The sequence below is a fragment of the Haliotis cracherodii genome, unplaced genomic scaffold, assembly GCF_022045235.1.
Source record: "Haliotis cracherodii isolate W230 unplaced genomic scaffold, xgHalCrac1.p SCAF_10, whole genome shotgun sequence".
Taxonomy (NCBI): domain Eukaryota; kingdom Metazoa; phylum Mollusca; class Gastropoda; order Lepetellida; family Haliotidae; genus Haliotis; species Haliotis cracherodii.
Window position 1 is genome coordinate 2,872,835 of NW_027266265.1, and position 21,651 is coordinate 2,894,485.

Here is a 21,651-nt window from a genome sequence, read left to right on the forward strand (position 1 = left end):
TGTTGAGTAAACATTTGCCAGGACAACAGTAATCCAGTTAATTCAGATTACATTATCACAAAGGCATTTCTTGATCTGTAGATGTGACTGGCCTTTTATGCAAATGCTTTGGCCTTATATTTACATGGTGTACTGATTTCTGTTAAAAAGACAGGTTTGTGTGCCAAAAGTTTACAAAATGAATTTTGAAAATACTTGTTTTTCTAGTCAGCAATTTTGATCAGGTTAATAATTGATGAAGTTGCTTTTTAGCTAAGAAAAATATCTCTGGTAACTTTGTTTCAGAACATAACAGAACCGCACTTTATTTCTCCAAAGGCCCAGTCATCGGCATTTGAGGTATAAACATTATTTTACATGGAGAGGTTAACCGGGAGATTTTACAATTTCAGTTTTAATGTTTTACAGATATCGTAACTTATTTCAGTTACTGGAGTACATATTTGATCTTTTTTAGTTGTGTTTTGGAACATAAAAATTTCCATTTGTTCATTGAAATATGTACATTTGAAAATATAGTTGAATTCACCTCCAATGTCATAACTATCACATAATTTGCATAAATGTTCATTCAACTAAGTTCTTTGTGCATTTAATGTTATATTTCGTGTTGAATATATAGATACATTTGATGTTTTTCACGTAAAGTGTTATAGAGGTTATATATGTTTCTAATTTAGATATATGTTTTGATTCTTTCAGTTACCGATTGTATCTTGAAACACATCTGATTTGTTCAAAATCATTCGTTTGCATGATTGATTGACAGTAGCAATAAAGCTAGCCTACTGACATTATTGTATGGGTTTCTGTTATCCGCCCTGAACGTCTGGATCAGGGTTAAACTGTGTTTATCACAGGGCCTGCACATCCATCGTCACCATTTGTTATTTTCCGTTAGTACTTCTATTCCTAAACCTCTGCAATAATGGTTTCCTGGTTGCTTTACAAAACACACAGTAATATTAAGGATAAGGATAATAACTACTCCACCTTTGATTAGGATAATTATCCCCCGCAATGGACACTCTCAGTCCATCCTTTCGTCCCTCTGTGCAAGATGTCGTGAAAAGCGTACAATAATCTTTTGCCAAACTTTGCACATAGATAGGTTTATTCGGGAACTGGTACCATTTGATGGTTTGGGATTTTTTTTGAAAATATTCTTCAACTTCCCATGACAACAACTCTGACTTGTGCTTCCGGAGCAGATATTGAAAACCGAACAATATTTCTTGACCAACATGGTACATAAATAGGTCTAGTGGTAAACTGGTTTATTTGATTGTTTGGAATACTAAATAAATATATTTTGCGTTTCCATGGCAGCATGTTTTATATATTCAGTATTTACCATTGCGGGGATATCGATGAATTTGGAGTAGTACATGTTCTGTGATAGCTGAAGGAACAATGATCACTTGCTTAACGTCAAACATAATGAAAACACACATTGCTGTTCCTAGGTTATGATACATTTTTCAAAGCACTCATCGGTGCCCTTTACAGTTTCACACGTGTATTTATACGCCGCATGCACACATGCACAAAGCAATGCAAATGCAAGAAGTACAATATGCAATACAATATGCAATATATGCAAGTACAATATGTAAGACAGTAAGTGCAGTACAAGAAAGAACATCACACTTGTAGGGTCGTATTTTGTTTAAAAAACAAGTTACTAGAATTATTGACAGTATTAATCCAATAAGTGAAGTAACAAAAGGTATGAAACGATGCATTACAGTGATAATCATTTCCATGATTAGAAAAAATATATCTGCTAACAGCAGAGGGCATTGCACGATTCAGACTCTATTTCAGATTTAATTTGACACAAGTTCAAACCAAAATGATATCAGACTTGTTTTACTTGTTCACATGTTTTTTCAGTTGAACACTTTTGACTTGCCTTTGCATGTGTTTGTTACGGGTGCCATCAGTGGGACATGATACCCTCACATTATCGCGAACACCCGGTATCATCGTAAACGCATGGTCATGATATAGTCTGAAGTGGACATGCAGGCTGCCTCTAGCAAAGATTTCTCATGATTATCGAAAAGGTTTTGTCGCTTTTTTTATTATGGTAGATGTATGGAGAACATCTCCAAAGTTCATGTCCAATGCAGTTCCTTATTATGACTTGTCGCATATACTTCCGTATTTGTTAATGTAAACACTTGACTTGCCGCTGTATGTGTTTGTGACGGGTGCTACTGCGAAAACCTGGTGTCATAACTAATTCATTATTTATGATTCATAAACACATGCGTAGGATTATTGTCGGATACAGCACAACCGATTTCTTATGATTATTGAAATAACTTTGTCCCGCTTAATTTAGTAAAGGATATATTAAGCAGCGATTTTCACTTTGGATCCGGAGAATTCTAATTAGCCATATTTAGGAAACTGATTACTAGATGTTAAGGCTACTGATTTTTCCAAATGAACAAACTCTTACGAAATACCAAAGGACCTGAGGGTGTAGACATTGGAGCCTGCTTCATCCGCAAGCATTGGAACACACTTGTCGGTCAGCTTGCAGGTGCCCGTTGTGGAGATGCTGAACCCGAAGCAAGCAGTGGTGGAGAGACACTTGTAGCTACAATCAGACTTTGTCATCCCTGTTGCCTGGAAGATGACGTGCGGACTGTAGTTAATCGTCTTCCCTGCGTCAGACATTTGGAACACAAATCTAATGCTTGATTGGGGCAATGCTGGTCTTGTCTTAGCAACACACGTCTCGTCTGAAAAATAGAATTGCCGTTGGGTGAGTGAGTGGAAAGGCCTGCCTGTAACGCTGCTTGACATCTCTTTCTTCAGGCACACGTACATCGCATGTCAGAAAGCCAAAGATATACCAAAGACCACGGGTAATGTGAGAATAATATCAACTTTGTCATGAATGTACCTATTGTCGTGGCCATAAAAGACCAAACAATAAGTCGTTTTCCCTTCATGTCGAGCAAAATTCCAGCAGCTCTAGTCTGATTTGGTGTTTACAGCATTTCACAACTTTTGAGGTACAATCGATCGTGCTCTTTCTTCCAACATTTCAAATACCTCTTGCTCAGTAGTTGTTGGACCAAGGTTACAGTAAAGTTTTCCTATTTTGACTTGTATAATATGTTCCCCTGTTTTTTTCATGCGAGTAGTTGATTTGCCTTTGCATGTTTTCCAATTACAAAGTTATTTATTGCTACAATATTGTGTTTCGGCCTTCCTGTAAAATAGCATTGTGGTAAACTACGATACGAAGATGTATATAGCTTATAGTTCCCAACTTATTCCAAATACAGTCATCTTTTTAACCATAGGGTTTAGGCTAAAATTAGAGCCTTCATCTTATTATTCTAGGAAACTGTTTTCTTGTTAAAACGTTAATGTAACCTTGAAATACAAAGATTCACGTATGATGCAACCAGTTTATCATAGTTTATTATATAGGTGGTATATGCACACATGGTACTACTCTGATTGAAAAAAATGTCAGAAATAAATATTTACATCGCTCATTCTTTCATTTATTTCACTGCTCGTATTATGGAATTCACCTGTATCTTCACCTAAATCTTGTCAATGGTGCCAAGTGGAAGCATAAAAACGTCCATCAGGTGAGGCGAAATGGGGTTCAAGTTTATTGAAGTCATATAGCGCCGTGTGCGTGCGTGCATGTGTGTGTGTGTGTGTGTGTGCGCACCTGCGTGCGTTTGTGTGTGTGTGTGCGCGCGCTTGCGTGTCTGTATGTGTGTTCTCGCGTGCGTGTGTGTGTTCGTGTGTGTGTGCGTGCGTGCATGCGTGCGTGCCTGCGTGCGTGCCTGCGTGTATGTGTGCGCATGTGTGTGAGTTTTACTGCTTGTACTACTCCAAGCTGATGCTGGTTTTTATAATGCTCGCCCACCGAGATATCATGATGTTGTTTAACACGGATACCCTCCTCAGCCACAGTATACTGACTCCGAGCTTTTCCAGGCTTCTAACAGGACCCACAGACTTCAGAAGCTGCAGTACCTGACTAAACACGACATGCCCTGATTTTAAAAAAAACAAAAACAAACAGCTGCAGCTTATTTTTTGAAATGCATTGACGCGTACATTAACTGCAGGCCATAAGGACAAATACACATTGGAACTACGAGCCCGCCACGAGATCTACCTGTCACGGGCCTACGGGCAAACGCTATTTTGAGCACTGACTATTTATTCCTCTTAATGCCGAGCGCCAGACAGGACAACCTCCTTTGCTATGACACAACCGGGTATAGAATTTCCGACCTTCCCTCTCCCTCAGTCCACTCGACCACGAAGGCGGCCATGGGAAAACATATATAGGACTGAACAAAACAACAAGCAAATAAAGAAACAGTTCTAAATGAAAATGAAATTAAGCTTGGTTGTTCTCGGTGTATTCACCCATGTGTCTTTTAACTATTTTATTTGCACGCGCACATTGACTTCACCAATCAGCTGTGCTGCTTTTTATTTTTATATGTTCCCCTGTGTGCTTTGAATAGGCTTAAGTGAAGAGATTGTTATATCGAATTTTCTAAATCGAACTGAAATAGAAATCTTGAAATAGAAATCTTGCAATAACAGGGAGACTTTGAAACAGTCAAACTGGCCTAAACATATGTGAGATGTTTATCACATTCGTTAGGGATTATACAGCCTACAGAACTCACCAAAATTGATTGAGGCACGAGTTGATCCGTCTGATGCACCGATAGTGAAGTAGTTGATCTCAATAATATCAGGGTCTGTCCAACTGACCACGACCTCCTCACCGATGACTGTCCCCTTGCCCATCTTGATAGTGGCCTGGTCCCAGCTGACCCAGTAGGGGTGATAGGTCGTGCTGCCACACGTGAAGAAGGAACCGCCCTGGTTCACCTCAACCTCTGGTGTCCCGGGGCAACCGAAGCATATTTTCCTGACAGCTGAGAAATACTGTCCACCCGTCTCGGTATTCAGTTCGATGTTGTAGCCATTGGATGTTGACTTGGTCGGCCCCCACAAGCCCACCTGTAGGTTTTTACATCCCTTCAGTTCAAAGTATACTGACCAGAGGCCGATGATTTTGAAGCCGGCAGGTTCTAAGAAGAAGTTATGTTGTTTAGTACTGCTGAGAGTACCTAAAATATAAACAAAACTGCCGTGAACAAACACTACACTACAAACATACATACTGTGTCATACTGCATTGGTAAATATAAGCGACAAAACCCTTTCTATATTCATAAGAAAGCTCAGCCAAAAGAACAAAAGAAGAGTCGGATGTACGATTGTGACTTGTAGTATAGACAATAGGAGCTGGGACATCCCACCCAGACCAGACCTAGGTCATGAAAATGCTTACATGGCCGCCTTGTCAAAAATGTGATTATGATAATTGGATTGTCACGTGTAGCATCAGTATTTGTCAAAAAGGCCTCCCTAAACCGAAGAAACATTTTGTTCTTAATCTCCTCAAAGTATGGCACCATCGGTAAAGTATGTACATTGATGGATGACACCACACAGTAAAGTATGTACACTGATGGATGACACCACACAGTAAAGTATGTACACTGATGGATGACACCACACAGTTAAGTATGTACACTGATGAATGACACCACACAGTAAAGTATGTACATTGATGGATGACACCACACAGTAAAGTATGTACATTGATGAATGACACCACACAGTAAAGTATGTACATTGATGAATGACACCACACAGTAAAGTATGTACATTGATGGATGACACCACACAGTAAAGTATGTACATTGATGGATGACACCACACAGTAAAGTATGTACATTGATGAATGACACCACACAGTAAAGTATGTACACTGATGAATGACACCACACAGTAAAGTAAGTACATTGATGGATGACACCACACAGTAAAGTATGTACATTGATGAATGACACCACACAGTAAAGTATGTACATTGATGAATGACACCACACAGTAAAGTATGTACATTGATGGATGACACCACACAGTAAAGTAAGTACATTGATGAATGACACCACACAGTAAAGTATGTACATTGATGAATGACACCACACAGTAAAGTATGTACACTGATGAATGACACCACACAGTAAAGTATGTACATTGATGGATGACACCACACAGTAAAGTATGTACATTGATGAATGACACCACACAGTAAAGTATGTACACTGATGGATGACACCACACAGTAAAGTATATACATTGATGGATGACACCACACAGTAAAGTATGTACATTGATGGATGACACCACACAGTAAAGTATGTACACTGATGAATGACACCACACAGTAAAGTATGTACATTGATGGATGACACCACACAGTAAAGTATGTACACTGATGGATGACACCACACAGTAAAGTATGTACATTGATGAATGACACCACACAGTAAAGTATGTACATTGATGGATGACACTACACAGTAAAGTATGTACATTGATGAATGACACCACACAGTAAAGTATGTACATTGATGAATGACACCACACAGTAAAGTATGTACATTGATGGATGACACCACACAGTAAAGTATGTACATTGATGAATGACACCACACAGTAAAGTATGTACATTGATGGATGACACCACACAGTAAAGTATGTACACTGATGGATGACACCACACAGTAAAGTATGTACATTGATGAATGACACCACACAGTAAAGTATGTACATTGATGGATGACACCACACAGTAAAGTATGTACATTGATGGATGACACCACACAGTAAAGTATGTACACTGATGAATGACACCACACAGTAAAGTATGTACATTGATGGATGACACCACACAGTAAAGTATGTACATTGATGGATGACACCACACAGTAAAGTATGTACACTGATGAATGACACCACACAGTAAAGTATGTACATTGATGGATGACACCACACAGTAAAGTATGTACACTGATGGATGACACCACACAGTAAAGTATGTACATTGATGAATGACACCACACAGTAAAGTATGTACATTGATGGATGACACCACACAGTAAAGTATGTACACTGATGAATGACACCACACAGAAAAGTATGTACATTGATGAATGACACCACACAGTAAAGTATGTACACTGATGGATGACACCACACAGTAAAGTAAGTACACTGATGGATGACACCACACAGTAAAGTATGTACATTGATGAATGACACCACACAGTAAAGTATGTACATTGATGGATGACACCACACAGTAAAGTATGTACATTGATGAATGACACCACACAGTAAAGTATGTACATTGATGGATGACACCACACAGTAAAGTATGTACATTGATGAATGACACCACACAGTAAAGTATGTACACTGATGGATGACACCACACAGTAAAGTATGTACACTGATGGATGACACCACACAGTAAAGTATGTACACTGATGGATGACACCACACAGTAAAGTATGTACATTGATGAATGACACCACACAGTAAAGTATGTACACTGATGGATGACACCACACAGTAAAGTATGTACATTGATGAATGACACCACACAGTAAAGTATGTACATTGATGGATGACACCACACAGTAAAGTATGTACACTGATGGATGACACCACACAGTAAAGTATGTACATTGATGAATGACACCACACAGTAAAGTATGTACATTGATGGATGACACCACACAGTAAAGTATGTACATTGATGGATGACACCACACAGTAAAGTATGTACACTGATGAATGACACCACACAGTAAAGTATGTACATTGATGGATGACACCACACAGTAAAGTATGTACATTGATGGATGACACCACACAGTAAAGTATGTACACTGATGAATGACACCACACAGTAAAGTATGTACATTGATGGATGACACCACACAGTAAAGTATGTACACTGATGGATGACACCACACAGTAAAGTATGTACATTGATGAATGACACCACACAGTAAAGTATGTACATTGATGGATGACACCACACAGTAAAGTATGTACACTGATGAATGACACCACACAGAAAAGTATGTACATTGATGAATGACACCACACAGTAAAGTATGTACACTGATGGATGACACCACACAGTAAAGTAAGTACACTGATGGATGACACCACACAGTAAAGTATGTACATTGATGAATGACACCACACAGTAAAGTATGTACATTGATGGATGACACCACACAGTAAAGTATGTACATTGATGAATGACACCACACAGTAAAGTATGTACATTGATGGATGACACCACACAGTAAAGTATGTACATTGATGAATGACACCACACAGTAAAGTATGTACACTGATGGATGACACCACACAGTAAAGTATGTACACTGATGGATGACACCACACAGTAAAGTATGTACACTGATGGATGACACCACACAGTAAAGTATGTACATTGATGAATGACACCACACAGTAAAGTATGTACATTGATGAATGACACCACACAGTAAAGTAAGTACATTGATGGATGACACCACACAGTAAAGTATGTACATTGATGAATGACACCACACAGTAAAGTATGTACACTGATGGATGACACCACACAGTAAAGTATGTACATTGATGAATGACACCACACAGTAAAGTATGTACATTGATGAATGACACCACACAGTAAAGTAAGTACATTGATGGATGACACCACACAGTAAAGTATGTACACTGATGAATGACACCACACAGTAAAGTATGTACATTGATGAATGACACCACACAGTAAAGTATGTACACTGATGAATGACACCACACAGTAAAGTATGTACATTGATGAATGACACCACACAGTAGAGTATGTACATTGATGGATGACACCACACAGTAAAGTATGTACATTGATGAATGACACCACACAGTAAAGTATGTACATTGATGAATGACACCACACAGTAAAGTATGTACATTGATGAATGACACCACACAGTAAAGTAAGTACATTGATGGATGACACCACACAGTAAAGTATGTACATTGATGAATGACACCACACAGTAAAGTATGCACATTGATGAATGACACCACACAGTAAAGTATGTACACTGATGGATGACACCACACAGTAAAGTATGTATACTGATGGATGACACCACACAGTAAAGTATGTACATTGATGAATGACACCACACAGTAAAGTATTTACATTGATGAATGACACCACACAATAAAGTATGTACACTGATGGATGACACTACACAGTAAAGTATGTACACTGATGGATGACACCACACAGTAAAGTATGTACACTGATGAATGACACCACACAGTAAAGTATCTACATTGATGAATGACACCACACAGTAAAGTATGTACACTGATGGATGACACCACACAGTAAAGTATGTACACTGATGGATGACACCACACAGTAAAGTATGTACATTGATGAATGACACCACACAGTAAAGTATGTACATTGATGGATGACACCACACAGTAAAGTATGTACATTGATGGATGACACCACACAGTAAAGTATGTACATTGATGAATGACACCACACAGTAAAGTATGTACACTGATGAATGACACCACACAGTAAAGTATGTACATTGATGGATGACACCACACAGTAAAGTATGTACACTGATGAATGACACCACACAGTAAAGTATGTACATTGATGGATGACACCACACAGTAAAGTATGTACACTGATGAATGACACCACACAGTAAAGTATGTACACTGATGAATGACACCACACAGTAAAGTATGTACATTGATGAATGACACCACACAGTAAAGTATGTACATTGATGAATGACACCACACAGTAAAGTATGTACATTGATGAATGACACCACACAGTAAAGTATGTACAGTGATGGATGACACCACACAGTAAAGTAAGTACATTGATGGATGACACCACACAGTAAAGTATGTACATTGATGAATGACACCACACAGTAAAGTATGTACACTGATGGATGACACCACACAGTAAAGTATGTACATTGATGAATGACACCACACAGTAAAGTATGTACACTGATGGATGACACCACACAGTAAAGTATGTACATTGATGAATGACACCACACAGTAAAGTATGTACATTGATGGATGACACCACACAGTAAAGTATGTACACTGAAGGATGACACCACACAGTAAAGTAAGTACACTGATGGATGACACCACACAGTAAAGTGTGTACATTGATGAATGACACCACACAGTAAAGTATGTACATTGATGGATGACACCACACAGTAAAGTATGTACATTGATGAATGACACCACACAGTAAAGTATGTACATTGATGGATGACACCACACAGTAAAGTATGTACATTGATGAATGACACCACACAGTAAAGTATGTACATTGATGGATGACACCACACAGTAAAGTATGTACACTGATGGATGACACCACACAGTAAAGTATGTACATTGATGAATGACACCACACAGTAAAGTATGTACACTGATGGATGACACCACACAGTAAAGTATGTACATTGATGAATGACACCACACAGTAAAGTATGTACATTGATGGATGACACCACACAGTAAAGTATGTACATTGATGAATGACACCACACAGTAAAGTATGTACATTGATGGATGACACCACACAGTAAAGTATGTACATTGATGAATGACACCACACAGTAAAGTATGTACACTGATGGATGACACCACACAGTAAAGTATGTACATTGATGAATGACACCACACAGTAAAGTATGTACATTGATGAATGACACCACACAGTAAAGTATGTACACTGATGAATGACACCACACCGTAAAGTATGTACATTGATGGATGACACCACACAGTAAAGTATGTACACTGATGAATGACACCACACAGTAAAGTATGTACACTGATGAATGACACCACACAGTAAAGTATGTACATTGATGAATGACACCACACAGTAAAGTATGTACATTGATGAATGACACCACACAGTAAAGTATGTACATTGATGAATGACACCACACAGTAAAGTATGTACAGTGATGGATGACACCACACAGTAAAGTATGTACACTGATGAATGACACCACACAGTAAAGTATGTACACTGATGGATGACACCACACAGTAAAGTATGTACATTGATGAATGACACCACACAGTAAAGTATGTACATTGATGGATGACACCACACAGTAAAGTATGTACATTGATGGATGACACCACACAGTAAAGTATGTACATTGATGAATGACACCACACAGTAAAGTATGTACACTGATGAATGACACCACACAGTAAAGTATGTACATTGATGAATGACACCACACAGTAAAGTATGTACACTGAAGGATGACACCACACAGTAAAGTAAGTACACTGATGGATGACACCACACAGTAAAGTATGTACATTGATGAATGACACCACACAGTAAAGTATGTACATTGATGAATGACACCACACAGTAAAGTATGTACACTGATGAATGACACCACACCGTAAAGTATGTACATTGATGGATGACACCACACAGTAAAGTATGTACACTGATGAATGACACCACACAGTAAAGTATGTACACTGATGAATGACACCACACAGTAAAGTATGTACATTAATGGATGACACCACACAGTAAAGTATGTACACTGATGGATGACACCACACAGTAAAGTATGTACACTGATGAATGACACCACACAGTAAAGTATGTACATTGATGAATGACACCACACAGTAAAGTATGTACACTGATGGATGACACCACACAGTAAAGTATGTACATTGCTGAATGATACCACAAAGGAAAGTATGTACACTGATGAATGACACCACACAGTGAAGAAAGTTCACCGATGTCATTTGGTGATGCACTGTGATGTTCTGTGGTGATGTATTGTGATTCCCGTTGGTGACGTCATGTGGTGATGCACTGTGATATCCTGTCGTGTCGTCATGTGGTGCTGCACTGTGATGTCATATGGTGATGTCCTCTGGTGATGCACTGTGTTGCCCTGTCGTGATGTCCTGTGGTTATGCACTGTGTTGCCCTGTCGTGATGCATTGTGTTGCCCTGTCGTGATGCATTGTGTTGCCCTGTCGTGATGCTTTGTGTTGCCCTGTCGTGATGCATTGTGTTGCCCTGTCGTGATGTCCTGTGGTGATGCACTGTGATGTCATGTGGTGATGTACTTTGATGTACTGATGTGATGTGATGTGATTTCCTATGGTGATGTCCTATTGTGGTGTACGGTTGCCTTGTGGTGATCTACTCTGTGATGACATCTATCGGTGTACATATTTTACTGATGGCATCATACCCCATAATTTGGGGAAACATGCAAAGTCAATATCTTCAAATGGGAAAAAAACCCGGACACGTTCGGTACAAGTTAAAATAGGATATATGATTGGACATCGTTTTTGTCAATGATACGTCAAATATGGATTGTCCTCCACATGTCTACCATAAAACCTTTAGCCCTACACACCCACCCTCTCACTGTTACCACGATATTTTACGAAAGTATTCCGTTGATTTCCAGTCTTTGTGCAAATTTCAGGGGTGAATGATTACCATGGTTTTCAAGACTACTCTCTTCTGCGTTGTCAGCCAGACGTGACAATTTGCAATAAAATTATATTTGTGTTCCATCTCCCTGTTGCAGAAATATGTCATAACACGACCCACCAAATATTAGTAAACTGCAGGACAAAAAATATGCAAACGTTATCAAAACGTTACTAGGCTTAAAACAGTAGCTGAAACACTGCAAACATTAGGTCCAACACACAACTATGATACTCCTGCATATGAGGGGTGTCTTAAATGTATTAAATGTGGGTAAACTGAACGTATTATCAACTCATGATTTGCAACGGTAAAACAAGGCGACAGAGTTTGCATTGAAACTGTAGCTGATATTGCCACACGCTCTCAAAGTAATTGATTGGATTGAGTTGCTGCAAAATATCCATATGCCTAATAAAAATACTCAATATGGAGAACACACACATTGAACAAAATGCCCTTGTTCACAATCATGTTGGGTGTGACCCTGATTAACGTATAATCTTACAAACATGTATATACTTTATGCTTATTATGATGCACGACACATGTACCACTATACATGTTTCATTTTTTGTATACTTCCATCACACAACAACATTTCATTGTTAACACAATCACACTGACAGTATAATTCGTCGATACAATTAGTGTTATAAGCAGACCTTACCAAGAAAGTATTAACTCTAAAACCATGTGGTTTCAAATCACTCTTCCGATTCGATATTTACACTTATCTGTCACCAATGCCCACCGAATACCCCACTGTACAATGGCCTGTCCTTGGACACATGCTAGAAAACTCACGTGGTGGTTCTCGTGATATCGTTCTTGTTGGTGACCCTAATGAGGACTTGTTGAGGAACACCGTCCACCACTTACATAATTTCATCACCAGTAACCATTTACGAAATAAGATTACAGAACGTACACGAATTACATCAAATACGGCCATCTTGACATATCCTATCTTCATCGGCAATGATGATAATTATACACTTCCAGGTTACAATGTTGCACCTGATGTTTCTGAGCACTAAAGAATGTTCGCTACACTGATTATTTTTATTATTTTTTCAAAACAATAAAGGTTCATATGAAAGAAAGGTTTGGTTACATAAACATGGTTTATGTTTGTTAAAATCAACAATCTTATTTCGCAAATGCACAGGAATTGAGTGATTGCTGAATGTGAGGACGCTAATGGCATTCGTGATTACTTCCATTCGAATGTATAATTGTCACATACAGCTATAACCGTTCGACTACATGTATCTGACATGTATCGGACCGAGAAAAGGTCACCCGTGCTGTTAGTATTGTTGGTATAACGAATGATAAAAAACAACAACAAAGAAATGCGTTTAAAAATGTGAAAAACTGCAATACCATTATCAATTATCTTTAATAAATCTTTCTCCATTTCATCTGACTGGAAATTAGCTCACGTCATGCCGCTGTATTAGAAAGGACCTTCGAAGTATCTATAAAGTTTCCATTCTTTGGACGTTATTAAGGAGGCTTTTTTACACATTTAAAAAGCCACTTGGACGAAACCTTGAATCATCTATATTACCCCACAACGGGGGATATAATTGGCTTGTAAAGTTAAACCCCAACATACATATCTTATTATTCAGTCAAATATACACTTTTACCAAACCGAATTGGGTCTGCAATAATACATCATTTCAAGCAGATATTTCACATGCTCATATAATGTTGCAAAGATGATAAATGGGAGGTCAGCATGCAATAGCAGTGTAGGAATTACAGTAGTCATCTACACTGTCGCTGTTTTCAACTTGAATAAAATGCTGCAGTGGAATTGCAAGACAGAGTGTTGGGCGGGATGTTTGAAAAGATGTCCATAGTGAATCCGATACACACAGCAACAATTTGATTGCTCGGTATAAGCTGCTGATGATATGAGAGTCGAGTGGTTTGCAGTTTAAAAAGCACTTTCGAACGTACATCTCCATTCTGTACAACTTCCTGTGCAAGTAAAAGGCTTTTTGTACAGAAATAGGATGATCTTTGTCCATTGTAAGTGCCTGTTGTGAGATACACATTGATTAGATGCCCCTTACACCACACCACACCGTCACCGAGCTATTACATTGATTGAGTATGGTTTTACGCCGCTTTTAGCAATATTCCAGCAATATTATGGCGGGGGACACCGGAAAATGGGCTTCACACTTTGTACCCATGGGCGAAATTGACAGAAGGTCTTCGGCGTTACGAGCCAACGCTTTCACCACTGGGCTACCCAACCGCCCCCTCTGTTCATTGAAGAAATGATTGTTTTGAAAAGGTGGCATTGACAGAAACACATGTCTCACGTTATCACTGCGTCGTTTAATCACATCATACGACAAGATCATGTACAGGTCACTGGGGTGCAGCCCTAATACAGAAACCCCAGGGGGTTCATTAGCACCGAGACGGCCTACGTCACATGTATTAGCGAAACAATTACCAACATCATCACCACTATCGTTTATTACTCACTTATGAATGCAACTTTGACACATAACCAATTCTGAATACATTTTCTCATACGAAACTGCATCATAAACCTAGTCAATCAATCACCATTAATTTCCCTGAAGGGTTCGAGTCCTTGTAACGAACCGTGCATTAAAACATTCCACGATGCATGGGTTGCAGATCAATGATTTTCTTCATCACACAAAAGATACTTAACAAACATTTTGACAAAACCCACATGAAGCCCATGACTAACTAAACTGAAGAACCAAATGAAAGTATACACTTGAAAATGGCCTTGGACCAAAACATTACAGACGTTATCAAAACGTTACTGGACTGTCTGTTGTGAGATACACATTGATTAGATGCCCCTTACACCACACCACACCCTTACCGAGCTATTACATTGATTGAGTATGGTTTTAAGCCGCTTTTAGCAAAATTCCAACAATATCACGGCGGGGGACACCAGAAATGGGCTTCACACATTGTACCCATGTCGGGAATCGAACCAGGGTCTTCGGCGTTACGAGCGAACGCTTTAACCACTAGGCTACCCAACCGCCCCTCGAGCTATTACAAGACCATCTAACATGGCCAAATCCATATTAAGGCCACATAATTGCACATGAGAGAGATACATTGCCAAATACAGGTACTCTATCAAATAAACCTTGTGTCCGTTGTAACGTCGGTACCAACGAGCTTGAAAATAATCGATTCCTCAATTTCTCAATTATTTATGGAAGAAATAGTTTCCTGTTAAACTTTAAATCTTTCAATAATATTTCTGTTTGAGAGTGACTGGATTTCGGGCACTTAAAAATCAGCTAATGGTTGACATAATGACGGACGACAGACATTTTACTGAAATTAATCTAATTTTTAGTCAAAGATTGTAAACAATGTTGGAAGGTTGTGGCGTCACATCAAACATGACGGCTTTGTAGCCATGCTCAATTTAATATCACCGGAGGGTCCAAAGTTCATAACAGTTGCCTTTGAACGGGATTTTCCCAAAACATATTCTTTTTATTGTCGTTGCTTAGGGTGGTGAAATTGATAGATATAGGCATTTTGTTTACATTTAGAACCAATGATACTGAGAATTAAGAGTATCAATAATATTTACTTTCATAAAACCAGTGCCACACAATGAACTATTATCATTTATTACTTCCCCGTGAAGACAACACCCGTTAAATAAACATACAGCTGTATACATACACATTGTGTAATACCAAAACGCGTGCTTATGTACTCTCGGAACACGTTTCACGAAAAATATTGAAAGCTCTCAACATCCCTTGGCTTATTCAACGACATTGCGTGTGGAGATGATAGATCACTGAGAGGAGCTTATGCACACTCGATGACCCCAGCAACCTTGTTGCTAGGCTGACGTCACATGGCATTGTTTTGCCGAAGGATCTTGCAACAAAATGTCACAAATTTCGTCATCGGGTGTTGTGACGTTATTGTAAACTTTGAGGTGCAAGGCCCCGTTCCACAAGGCGATCGTACGTTAGCGCGACGACAGTCGTTGGTCTAAGTTAAAGTATGTGAGTTGCGATAACCTTAACGCTACGATAATTTTGTGGAACGGACGCCTGAATTCTAAAGGTGGACCGCTGTATGGTATTAAAATCATACGTTTCAACTTTTGACGTGTTTGAAGTATTATTCTGTTTAACTCAATTGTATTATGCCGTGGATCGTGTAGGTGTCAGCCTATTCACACTAGACAGTATAATTCTAAAAACGTTATAAATGGCAAGTAATAAATAAAATACTAAACTCGCTCCCGTGTAAACCAATTTTATGAAACGAGTGAATAGTTTTGGTATCTGACGAGCGAAAGCGAGTCAGATACCACAACTATTCACGAGTTTCATAAAATTGGTTACTACACGGGAGCTCGTTTAGTATTCTATATTTACCATACAAAACTGGCTCCGGTATGAGATATCCTGGAATGTAATTGCATCACAATGCTTTGCAGACCAGTGTGACGTCATTGGTAACCATGACGTCACAATCAAATGACATCACTAATGTCTCTGCTACTGAAGCTGTTAGCAGTACTTATTACCCTTCAGTCACAGCTTATTGCTGTCTACAAACTGTAAAGGTTGAAAGAATGATATTAGATGGTAAATAAAATTTCATGGTTGTGTCTTTTGATATCAAATATGTCAACTCTCGTTGATGAAAGTGGAAAAAATCCTCCAAGCTTTGGTGTTTTCCACTTTTTGCAACCCGTTTTATTATACTTATAGTTTAACCTCACCGCATTGAATGCAGTTTTAAACGAACATCTGAATTAAAGGGGGAAAAACGTTTTTAAGAAACAAAAGTTGGACAAGATAATTTTGTTTTGTCTCCAACTTTGTCTGCCATGATTTTTGGTATTGTTGAAATCCTCCTGATGAAACACAAGTAGTAAATACAACCTTGGTAGGTTGAAAGCTTTTTCGGCTTTGTTTAAGCATTTCTGTATGGAGTTAATTGTACAATTTTCTTCGTTATGCTTTGCTTGAATAAAATGGTTGTAAATCAAACTGTGAACGGACAAAAAACCTTATTGAAACTGAAAAAAAACTAAAGTAATAATATTTTTCAATGTGTTATCAGGTGTGTATGCCCCATTTGTATGTACTTGCACGCACGAAAGCAATTTATTTATTTATTGGATATCAACGTTTGCTTTAACAACATTTCCGTTGTGTTCATGGAAATTCCTGCATTCTGATTAGCTGAATTGGTCACGTGTCATTGCATTCATTTCCCAATGAATGTAAAAAATTAAGCCACGCCCACCGTGGCGCACTGCTATTATTACTGCGGAATGTCGGGGAATCCCAATATAACAGTCGATGGAATTCCCTTTCTGCTCACGTGTATCGTCATGCACAGGACATTTAGCGACTTTCATGCATATTCATTGTCAAAACTACTCTTGAATGAATGAATGAGAATGAATGAAGCAGCAAACGTGCAGGCTCGCTCGCCTGGTTTTTTCCCGCTCGCCTCGGTTCAACTTTCATGTTTTCGGGTTTCATTTCTAACTAGCATTTCTCCAACTGTGTTTTACAGTAATCAGGGAAGTAATGTTTGAATCACGCAGTAAATGACAATAATATTTGAAACAGCCGCCTTCTCTCGGACATATTTCTTCCGGTTGCTTAAAGTCTGACTGTTGCAGTTCTTTTCGCCTCTTGCCTTAATTGACAGGTCCAATGAACATTGTTTTAATCCCACTCTCCGTTGATTGGCTACTGACTGCGTAGGCAAGCCAAGTTATGTGCATAAATTAAACGATCACCTGATTCATGTCACGCCACTGTATGTATTCCTACACCTGGAATGTTTATCAATGTCGTCATTTTTGTCTGTTTTGATATATGCAACTGTTTGGGGTTAAACTATTGTAGATAAAACATGCTTTACGTTGTCGAATTCAATTATTAGCATTGGCTGTATATTGTTTTTGGTTCATTGAGGTATGAATCGAAAAACCGATGTGCAAACTTTTGTAAGAATCCGCTACGCTACGCGGATTCATACAGTTTGCACATCGGTTTTTCGATTCATACCTCAATAAACCGAAACAAATACACAGTCAATCCTTTAATCAATGAATTTGCATTTGTTTTATGTGGACCAAATAGATATTGTTTGTTGAGTTAATATTATACAGCACTTAAAATTTTAAAATGTTATTGACTCAAAACCTGTAAAAGTGGAGAGAGGTTATGGTTCTTAAGTTTGTACAAAAGGATATATTTTTGTCAGAGAGGTTCAATACTTTTACAACAGGAATAAGTGAGAGTTGCTGTGAAAGACGTGGGTAGAATAAGAGGTATCGTTCTTGTTTCAAGTTGTTTTCATGTTCTTACGTCAATATCGACACCTTCGAGAGGGGCACGAGTTTACTTACATAGGTATTGTCCGGGAATGGCACGAGTTTGTCACTGGAAACGGTAAAACCCTCGTCACGACGGAGACCCGGGTTCGATTCCCGACATGACTAAGTTCTATATGACTACGTTCTGTTTGACAATGTTCGGCCTGACAACGTTCTGTTTATGTTGTGCCTGACGACGTTCTGTCTATGTTCTACCTGACGACGTTCTGTCTATGTTCTACCTGACAACGTTCTGTCTATGTTCTACCTGACGACGTTCTGTCTATATTCTGCCTGACAACGTTCTGTCTGTGTTCTACCTGACGACGTTCTGTCTGTGTTCTACCTGACTACGTTCTGTCTATGTTCTACCTGACGACGTTCTGTCTGTGTTCTGCCTGACAACGTTCTGTCTATGTTCTGCCTGACGACGTTCTGTCTATGTTCTACCTGACTATGTTCTGTCTGTGTTCTGCCTGACGGCGTTCTGTCTATGTTCTACCTGACGACGTTCTGTCTGTGTTCTACCTGACGACGTTCTGTCTGTGTTCAACCTGACTATGTTCTGTCTGTGTTCTGCCCGACTATGTTCTGTCTATGTTCTGCCTGACAACGTTCTGTCTGTGTTCTACCTGACAACGTTCTGTCTGTGTTCTGCCTGACGACGTTCTGTCTGTGTTCTACCTGACGACGTTCTGTCTGTGTTCTGCCTGACGACGTTCTGTCTATGTTCTACCTGACAACGTTCTGTCGTTGTTCTACCTGACAACGTTCTGTCTGTGTTCTGCCTGACTATGTTCTGTCTGTGTTCTACCTGACGACGTTCTGTCTGTGTTCTACCTGACGACGTTCTGTCTGTGTTCAACCTGACTATGTTCTGTCTGTGTTCTGCCTGACGACGTTCTGTCTATGTTCTGCCTGACGACGTTCTGTCTATGTTCTACCTGACAACGTTCTGTCTACTTTCTGACTGACAACGTTCTGTCTATGTTCTACCTGACAACGTTGTGTCAACGTTCTGCTTGACAAAGTGAACATAGCGCTTAAAAATCCATATTCTAACGAAATATCTGCCAAGGGCAATACGATTGTACGATTTCGACTATATGAGCTTGTGGTAATGAATCACTGTTACATTGTGATGATACCAGGCGTTCGTGAAAAGGTGAGTGTATCCTGTATTGTTCAACTGCGAAAACACGGGAATATATGCTACAAGTACAATGGGGAATTGCATCGGACATCATTTTTGTCACTGATGAGACAAATTTGGAAATGGCCTCCAATGTCCACCCAATAAAGTGTTTGAAAGCTTCACTGTCATAGTATTGAAAACTTTATAAATATGAATAACCGTAATCCTTTCTTGTGAGGCAGCCATACATTGCATGGCAACTGTAAAGACAGAATGGGTTGTGGGAGGTTTTATCCACTTTATCCACTCTGTGCATTGTACCAATGACATCTCTCAGAAAAAAACCCATTCAACAACATCATTTGGCCCGTTTTGTGAAATACGTTTCGAAAGCATTATTTTTTTAAAAGTGTCATCCCAGTTGGTGGCAGACTGTTCAGGATATATTGGTCCGTATTTCAATAATTGGCACCACAAATAGTGATCAATTAATCAATCTTTGATTCACACTCCTTATTCTTGGCATTTTGGATACAAACATGGAATTGTTGAAGAGAATTAAATGCTTGATCTCAGTCAGATGGACATTTTTGGTAACATTCAAAAGTAGATGCAACATCTATCCAGAAAAAGGGCCAATAGGACAACTATCATTTGTAATTATATAATACACTTGCACACATGGAACTTGTCCCATTCACATGGTACTAAGTATATGTTATCCAGATATAATTTGTGTATCTCGATTCTATCATCTGCACTTTCTACTTTTTTTATGTAATCGTCCTTCATGCCCAACGCTGGTTCTTCCAGTCGACTTTGCTCAACGACATCTCATATTGCAATGAGTTTGGCACGCAGGTTTTTATTGTTATAGTCCCTAAGTCACACAAAATAGCTATATAAATGCATACGGGTGGACCTACCTGTAAACTAAAATATATTCAAAACTAAAGTATTTCCATGACAACAAGAAGTTCCTGAGCAGAACAAGATGCATTACCATGCTGGGGATTATCAATTTCCTATGTACCTGTTTATGAAAGAGCTCTCTCTATATTTTGAAGTGAAGTCCACATTTTTGCCTTGGAAACGAAAACAAAATCCCGAATGGCAAAAGATACCAGATCAGCGCTTGTCTGATGTGCATGCTGAATTTCAAATACAGTTTGAATGGCCCATGAGGTCCGTACCAGAAACAAAAAAGTGGGTAGAGGATAATATCATACTTCTACATTAATGTAAAATGGTAGCTTTGTTCGTAAGTTATGTGGAAAGTACAAGCAAGAAAATGTCATTCACCTGAAAGAGCAATCTTCACGCACATCGCGAGAAGCGTCCAGACTCTTGCCGTTGTCTCCATTCTTGATGACCACACCTTCACTCGCTGACAGCGGACTCGACTTTAGTTGCAGCCGTGTGCAGGCGCCAGTCAGAAATCGCGAATATGCCGTGTAGAACAACGGCATCCTTCACTTAAATAACGCGTCTTCCCTAGAGAGTCTACTTTATCGTTCCAATAATCATAAAGAAATACTTGTTAAGTGAGATTCCTATGCACTGTTCACTTAACAACATAGTAAATAGTTGAAGTGT

At 38.9% G+C, this 21,651-nt stretch overlaps 1 protein-coding gene across 1 annotated transcript; it reads right to left on the bottom strand.

The window, feature by feature from the left end:
• Positions 1–2,466: 2,466 nt before the first annotated feature.
• Positions 2,467–21,418, bottom strand: LOC139445076 (uncharacterized). Its single transcript, XM_071226161.1, has 3 exons — positions 21,358–21,418; positions 4,692–5,141; positions 2,467–2,756 (listed from the first exon to the last, which is right to left on the bottom strand). The coding sequence occupies exons 1-3, from the start codon at positions 21,416–21,418 to the stop codon at positions 2,467–2,469; spliced, it is 801 nt and encodes a 266-aa protein (XP_071082262.1).
• Between the last annotated feature and the right edge of the window lie 233 nt (positions 21,419–21,651).